The sequence below is a fragment of the Lolium perenne genome, chromosome 3 (genome assembly GCF_019359855.2).
Source record: "Lolium perenne isolate Kyuss_39 chromosome 3, Kyuss_2.0, whole genome shotgun sequence".
Lineage (NCBI taxonomy): Eukaryota > Viridiplantae > Streptophyta > Magnoliopsida > Poales > Poaceae > Lolium > Lolium perenne.
In genome coordinates, this window is record NC_067246.2 from 15,685,650 (window position 1) to 15,692,295 (window position 6,646).

At 45.8% G+C, this 6,646-nt stretch overlaps 1 protein-coding gene across 1 annotated transcript; it reads right to left on the reverse strand.

Moving 5' to 3' along the window:
- Positions 1 to 2,843: 2,843 nt before the first annotated feature.
- LOC127341127 (trans-cinnamate 4-monooxygenase) lies at positions 2,844 to 6,407 on the reverse strand. The gene is made up of 3 exons (XM_051366900.2): positions 5,567 to 6,407; positions 4,627 to 4,748; positions 2,844 to 3,667 (listed from the first exon to the last, which is right to left on the reverse strand). The coding sequence occupies exons 1-3, from the start codon at positions 6,349 to 6,351 to the stop codon at positions 3,069 to 3,071; spliced, it is 1,506 nt and encodes a 501-aa protein (XP_051222860.1). The 5' UTR covers positions 6,352 to 6,407; the 3' UTR covers positions 2,844 to 3,068.
- Between the last annotated feature and the right edge of the window lie 239 nt (positions 6,408 to 6,646).

A 6,646-nucleotide genomic window follows, 5' to 3' on the forward strand; every position in this document is an offset into this window, starting at 1 on the left:
GCGATCAATCCATGGGGGGGCTAGCAGGTTGAAAGGGAGGTTCACAACTCTAGCCCATATCAACATTCTCTCAAATTTCAGATCAGAGGGCCGAACAGTATTAACAAACTTCTCAAGAGCCACACCATGTTTTCCCACCACCATGGCGATCCTTCCCAAACCCAATCAAGATCATGCTTACTCCCTAGCACTGCCATAGACATATTGTCTTCAATTGAACGAAAAGCTAGACCCCTCGGGTTGCTCCAAGCCGGTTTTAAAGCATCGGAGATCGTATTCACATGCAACACACGATCATGCAAAACCTTACCAGCGACCGCCCATTGCGCCGCCGCCTCTTCCTCCGCTCCATCCTCCACAACGACCTTGGTCCTTTCTGCCTCAGTCAGATTCAAACGTTCCATCTGATCCACAACACCAGCTTGCTTTGTAGCCATATCCACCACAACCCCAATCCCCTAGCAAATACAACTCACCCGCACGCCAAGGACGGGAAAGGATGCAAAGGCCCTCCCCTTGATCGTCCCGAATGCACCGACGATGAGAAGGAGAGGGCTCAGGGAAGACACAAGCTGCGTGGAAAGCAAATCGAGAGATATCGCCTCGCAGAACAAAAATCGCCACGAGCGCCGCCTCTCCACTAGAAACCCTAGAAAAAGGGTTTCCAGGGAATCGCCACACGCGTAGGAAGCAACACTCATGTAGCAACAAATATTTGACAACCCCATAAGTATGTGTTGCAAAAAATTACAGTAGATACATACATGGGTTGGAGTTAGATTCGTTGCAGAAAATTTGCAATCCCTGAAAATGCTGCCTCAACGCCATAACTTTCCTGTAGAAAACGGTCCCGCACGCATAATTGCCAAGGAAAAAAATAGCGCGCTAAACAAAATAGCGTGGCCTTCCAAAATATGCTATGAAAATTATAACGTGCTAATAGCACGCTATTTTACAAAATAGCGTTTCACAAAAAGTTAAAAAAATAACAAATATGGTATGTATCCTAAGGATTTCAGCAGCTAAAAAATCATCCACATCACAAAGATCAACAAATCAAATTGATAAAATTATGATGGCACTGAAAGACAAAGATTTGTCAGTCCAACAAGTAGACAAGTAGAAAACTAATAAACCTGCCAGCATGCAAACAATTAAAGAGCCAACTACATAGCAGAAGTAGTAATTAATCAAAATGAGATGAACTAGATGGATAATGCATGCGGTCATCATCTGATTCAGAAGAAGAACCGCATATTGGAGCTTATCACAATGAAAAACTAGCAGCAACTTCTTCTTCTTCTTAGGCAGATAGCATCAGCAACTTTTACTCGTTGTGATGTTGATTCTTCTTCTTCTTCACCCTTCAACATGTACGCGTTGTGTGAGGAGGAGTGAGAATTATCGATGTGCTTCTGTGTTTTCCAACGGATTGAATGGCTACATAGAATGGGGATTTCGGAAGCTCGTGGGCCAAAAGATTCAAAATAGCTAGTCGGTTGCTCAATTTCTCTGTAAAAAACAGCACCGCTACAACGCTATAAAAATAGCCGCTATAACACTATGAAAAATAGCGACGGTACTAGCGTGATTAGCGCTATATCGAGCCAAATGTGCATAGCGTAGCGTTCACTCTCCAAATACGCTATAGCGCTAACGCCGAAATAGCGCCCTATTTTTTCGTTGATAATTGCCATGTGCCCAAAGGAACGGTCATCTTCTTCTTTTATTTCCCCAACCCCACCATAATTCAGATAAGGTCCAAGAACAAAAACAAAATCTCTGCGTTCCAGATCTCAGAGAAAAGAGCGAGCCGCCGTCGCACTCATGCGCTGTAGGATCTCTAGCGCTTGCCGTTTTCACGTCGCCGACGAGAGCGTACTGTCTTCCTTGCTCACCTCCCCAACATGTCCCACCAGCTACCAGCTAGATGCATCTACCTCGGGTTTCTTCGCCACCAGCTATGTCGATCTCGCTGGAGGTCCAGCGTCCCTCGCCGTGTATGCAGGTAGTCGAAGTTCTTTGTTCCCTTCAATTTTCTGTTCAGCTCTCGCTGAAAAATGTTGATCAATGTTCTATGATATTTCTCTCCAAAGAAATTTTTGGATCTGCATTTATTGGGACCTTTCCGATCTGACAAAGTTTCTTTTTTATCTCCATGGCGTCGGTTGCACATCAACATGTACATGAGAACCTAGCTGCTGAAGGTCACAGGGTCAATTCTTACATAATGCCAATTTATCAACTTTGTTTCTGCTTTCTTTTCTCAAATTTTATGACATGTATGCTAGAAAAGTTTCTTAAGTGATTGTAAACTGGCAACTACCCATAGCTCAGATTAACTGATAACGTCAGTGATATATCGCATTCAATAAATCATATTTATGGATTTGCCAAGTAATGGAAGGACTGGTAATTATAACTGGTCTCTTATTATTCTGTCCCTGCACTACCACCATTCCTTATCTGTAGGACTTCAACCAAGAAAATGTAACCTAGAACGATAGGATAGAAGAAATACTACATGTGTATCATATAGAAATTTTAAGGTGTAGCCGCATGCCCCACCTAGAGTCTTCAAGTTTCCTATAAACAACAACTTGCTGATTGCACGAAAATTGCTAACAGATTTCAGAAATAACTAACTAACCTAGCTATATATGATTACTATTTCGAACAACCCTGCAACCTTTTCTCCCCTGGAATAAATATAATTCATTTCCGTACAGACCTTTTCTCCCAAGCGGAATTTCTTGGCGGTGTGGCGCCGGAGGGCGTGCCGGCTGGCAGCTGGACTAACTTTGGAGTTTTTGAAAAATGGTGAGTAATCGTCTCATTTTGCATCCAAGAACAACTATGTCAACATAGCCAACTTTGTAAATCTTACAAAATAATGTCCGACATGAAGATAAGTGGCCCAACACCAATAAAAATGCAACTTATTACAAAACTAAAGAAAATACAAAATGCACACAACATGCATAGATCATTCTCCCCACAGCAGTGTCCACGTACGCATGCGCACACGGGTGCCAGAAAGAAACCTCCATATTTTTGGATCGAAAACTCTAAGCCTTGAGCGGCTTGCAGACGACGTTGGCGTGCGTGCGGATCTGGTTGCTGAACTGGCCGGGCTTCTCGGTGGTGTCGATCTTGGCCTGCCCCGGCGGCGGCAGCAGCTGGAAGTTCTGCACCATGTTTCCGAGCGTAATGCCGATGATGGGCAGCGCTAGGATGATCCCGGGGCAGTTTCGCCGGCCAACACCAAAGGGTACAAAGCGGAAGTCATTGCCGTGAGCCTGGACGGCCTTCTCCTCCTCGAGGAACCGCTCCGGCCTGAACTCGTCGGACCTCAACCAGCGCTTGGGGTCGTTGGCGAGGAACCAGGCGTTCACCAGGATCTTCGACTCGGCAGGGATGTCGTAGCCGGCCAGCTTGGCCTCCTTGAGGTTCATGTGTGGCACGAGCAGCGGGATGGCCATGCGGAGGCGGAGAGTCTCCTTCACGACGGACTGCAGGTAGGGGAGGCGCTCCAGGTCAGGCTCTGTCACCGCCATGTTAGGGCCAAGCACGGCAGCAATCTCGTTGCGCAGCTTCGACTGGACGTCAGGGTGGTTCACCAGCTCAGCAATGCCCCATTCGATTGACCACAGCGTCGTCTCGATGGCTGGAAAGAATTAACCCAAATTAGCACCTTGCGAATATTTGTACTAGTATGGATGAATGTATACTGATTTTATTTTGCAAATCCTAGCAAGAGACAAGTCTACGAATGCTGCTGTTAAAATTTAAAACTCAAAGCCGTAAGGACAAAGTCTACTACTCCAGTCATGGCTACCATTTCATTCCGATATTATATGAAGAGTATTGTTATTAGGGACAGGTGACATGAATAGTAAATTACCCAGTCATGGCTACCATTTCATTCCTATATTATCCATGTTTAGTGTACTCCTAGCACGTTGAATGAATGATACTAAATCAGAAAGAAAAAGTCTTCGTTAAAAAAGTCACATTTCAGCTGCTCATCAAGAACTGAACAAAACTAGCCGTGCAATTTAGTTCTTTGTCCATCATTCAGGGCTCGTATTATTTTATATACTTTCTAGATTATTATAACGTTTGAATTAAAAATAGTGTTTTTCTGAATTTGATTTGATGACTTATTGAGAGAAATTTTGTTCACTGATAGGATCTGCTAGAGGTTTTTAAATTCTCTTCATGTAATGAATAAGGATATTTAACATATTAACTTCAAACAAAGTTCGAAGGAAAATCTTTTGCAATTCTAGTTTAAGGTATAGGGGTTTTGACATTGTGGTGATATGTCCACTTAGTTTGAAATTTAGTTTGAAACTGAAGATTTGTTTACTCTTATCTTTTTTCTTTGTCTTATCGATAGCTTTTTCAGAAACCATATATTTTTATATCGCTTTATACTTGTTTCCAATCGTGTGTGCTACTTATGTTCAAAAGAAATGGTCCTCAACTATAACATCTTGACGACTTCACTACAGCCATATGACTACGTACTTAACAATAAGCCTAGTCCCCTTCTGAAACTTGTTTATTTCAACACGCATTGGTCGAGTGCACCCCTGTATATTTACTTATAATAAATTTTACCTGCAACGTTGATGTTTTCGACGATGTAGAGGACGTTGTCGTGGTTGATCTCGCCCTTCCTTTCGGCCTCGAGGATATGGTCCATGGCGCACTTGATCTCACCACTCTGCTCCAATGCCTTCCTGCAGTTATCATACATGGAACACACATATTAATTTTTGAACTGGACAAGCAACTGATGAAGCTTCCCATACGCTGAAAGTGCAAATGCTGGTTGTTTACATGACATGGTCCATCAGATTGTGGGGATTAAAGTAAGTCGATGGGGATCTGCAGGTAGACAGTGATAGGATGCTTGGGCTAGAAACCACGAGCGAGTCAACTCTAGCTAGGTGCACAACTTGTTCCCATAATTTAAGCTTGGCTGCTTCACATCGTTAGCATTGACGACCGAAGGGCAGATCTGGATCCCACCTCAGCCTCTTGGTCAAACAAAAACGTAGCCAACAAGTGCACGTACTACCAAACTCCCTCTGGCCGGAGCATTGCAAGTTTGCAACACTGGTCAAGTACCATGCAAACTAAAAAATTAACTCGTGCTCCCTATATTTCATAATCTTTGTCATGGTTTTAGTTCAAATCTAAACTAAAACAACGACAAAAATTATGGAACAAGGGAGTACCAAGTACAAAGTGGACGATCATTTGGTAGCTAAAAGTGACATGCATTATACCGGCCATTGACATTGTGCTGAGTCTACGATTTAAGAGTAGTACTTACTATAGATCTCGAACCAGAGGTATATACTAGGGCAGATCTAGATCACACATCTTCGACCTCATCGAACCGAAGCCTAGCTAACATTTAAACGTACATACCCGAGCTCCATTTTGAATTCTAGCATGTACGTAAGTGTGCCAATTGTCTACTTGCTAAATGTGACATCGATTACCACAATGTTTGTCCTGAGACTACCATGTTCGATGTAAGAGTACTTACTTGCGTGGTGTGACGAATTCGTCCTCGAAGACTTTCATCCTCTTGGTCTTGAGATTGGTGCAGCGTTTGAGGTAGCCCCGGAGGAATGGGCGGAGGAAGGGGATGAAGTCGCCGTAGTTGTAGTCGAAGCTCTGAGAGAGGATGCTGCGCTCGGCGTTGAGCGCCCTGAGCTTGTTGAAGAGCGGGTCGGCCATAGATTCGAACCGACGGTCGAACATGATGCGGAACATGTCGTTGTACATCATCAGCTGCAGCCTGCGGCGGATCACCACCCCCGTCGTCGCCGACGCCGGGTCGGCCCTCACGTCCTCCACCACCAGCCTCGCCTCCTCCTCCCACCCGACACGGTTCTGCGCCACCACCTTGCTGGTGAAGAAGGGCACGGTCATGATCCGGCGCATCTTGCGCCAGTGGTCGCCGTATACGGTGAACACCATGTCCTGCCCCTTGCCGGTGAAGATGTCGAAGACGGCGTTGCGGGTGCGGGAGCCGAACTCCACGCCCTGGGTGTGGAGGACCTCCTTGGCCAGCTCGGGGCTGGAGACGACCACTAGGTTGCGGACGCCCATGCGGAGGTGGAACACCTCGCCGAAACGCTTGGCCAAGCCCATCAGGTTGCGGTGGTTCAGGTCATCGCCGACCTGGAGCCAGTTGCCCACGATGGGGTAGCCGGACGGGCCTGGAGGGAGTTTGAAGCGCTTGCCGGTGAGCTTCGCGACGACGATGGCGAGCACCGCCGCCGCAAAGAGGCCCAGTAGGACCTTCTCCAGGAGGTTGACGTCCATCGTCGGTAGGTGGCTGTGGAACTGGCGCTGCACACGAGTTGAGACTGATGGATATGACTGAGGAAACGATGACGATTTTATAGAGATCGATGGAGGGAACAGATTCAGATTTTCTGTCATCAAGTGGGATACCGCGATTCCGTTGACCACTTAGCAGAGCGATTGTTAGTGCTGCAAACTTGGTGCCAGCTAAATGTCTTATTTCAGTTTAGTCCGGGACTCTAAATAAGCCAATCCTAACCAATTGTAGGTGTAGACCAAGCGGTAAGTTCATAGAGTGGTGGGATGGCACGAT

Excerpts from the sequence above, each read along its gene's own strand:
- LOC127341127 (XM_051366900.2), bottom strand. The coding sequence starts at position 6,351 with ATGGACGTCAACCTCCTGGAGAAGGTCCTACTGGGCCTCTTTGCGGCG. Across the intron at positions 4,749-5,566 it reads GAATTCGTCACACCACGCAA|GAAGGCATTGGAGCAGAGTG; the intron begins GTAAGTACTCTT and ends TGATAACTGCAG. Across the intron at positions 3,668-4,626 it reads CGAAAACATCAACGTTGCAG|CCATCGAGACGACGCTGTGG; the intron begins GTAAAATTTATT and ends AATTCTTTCCAG.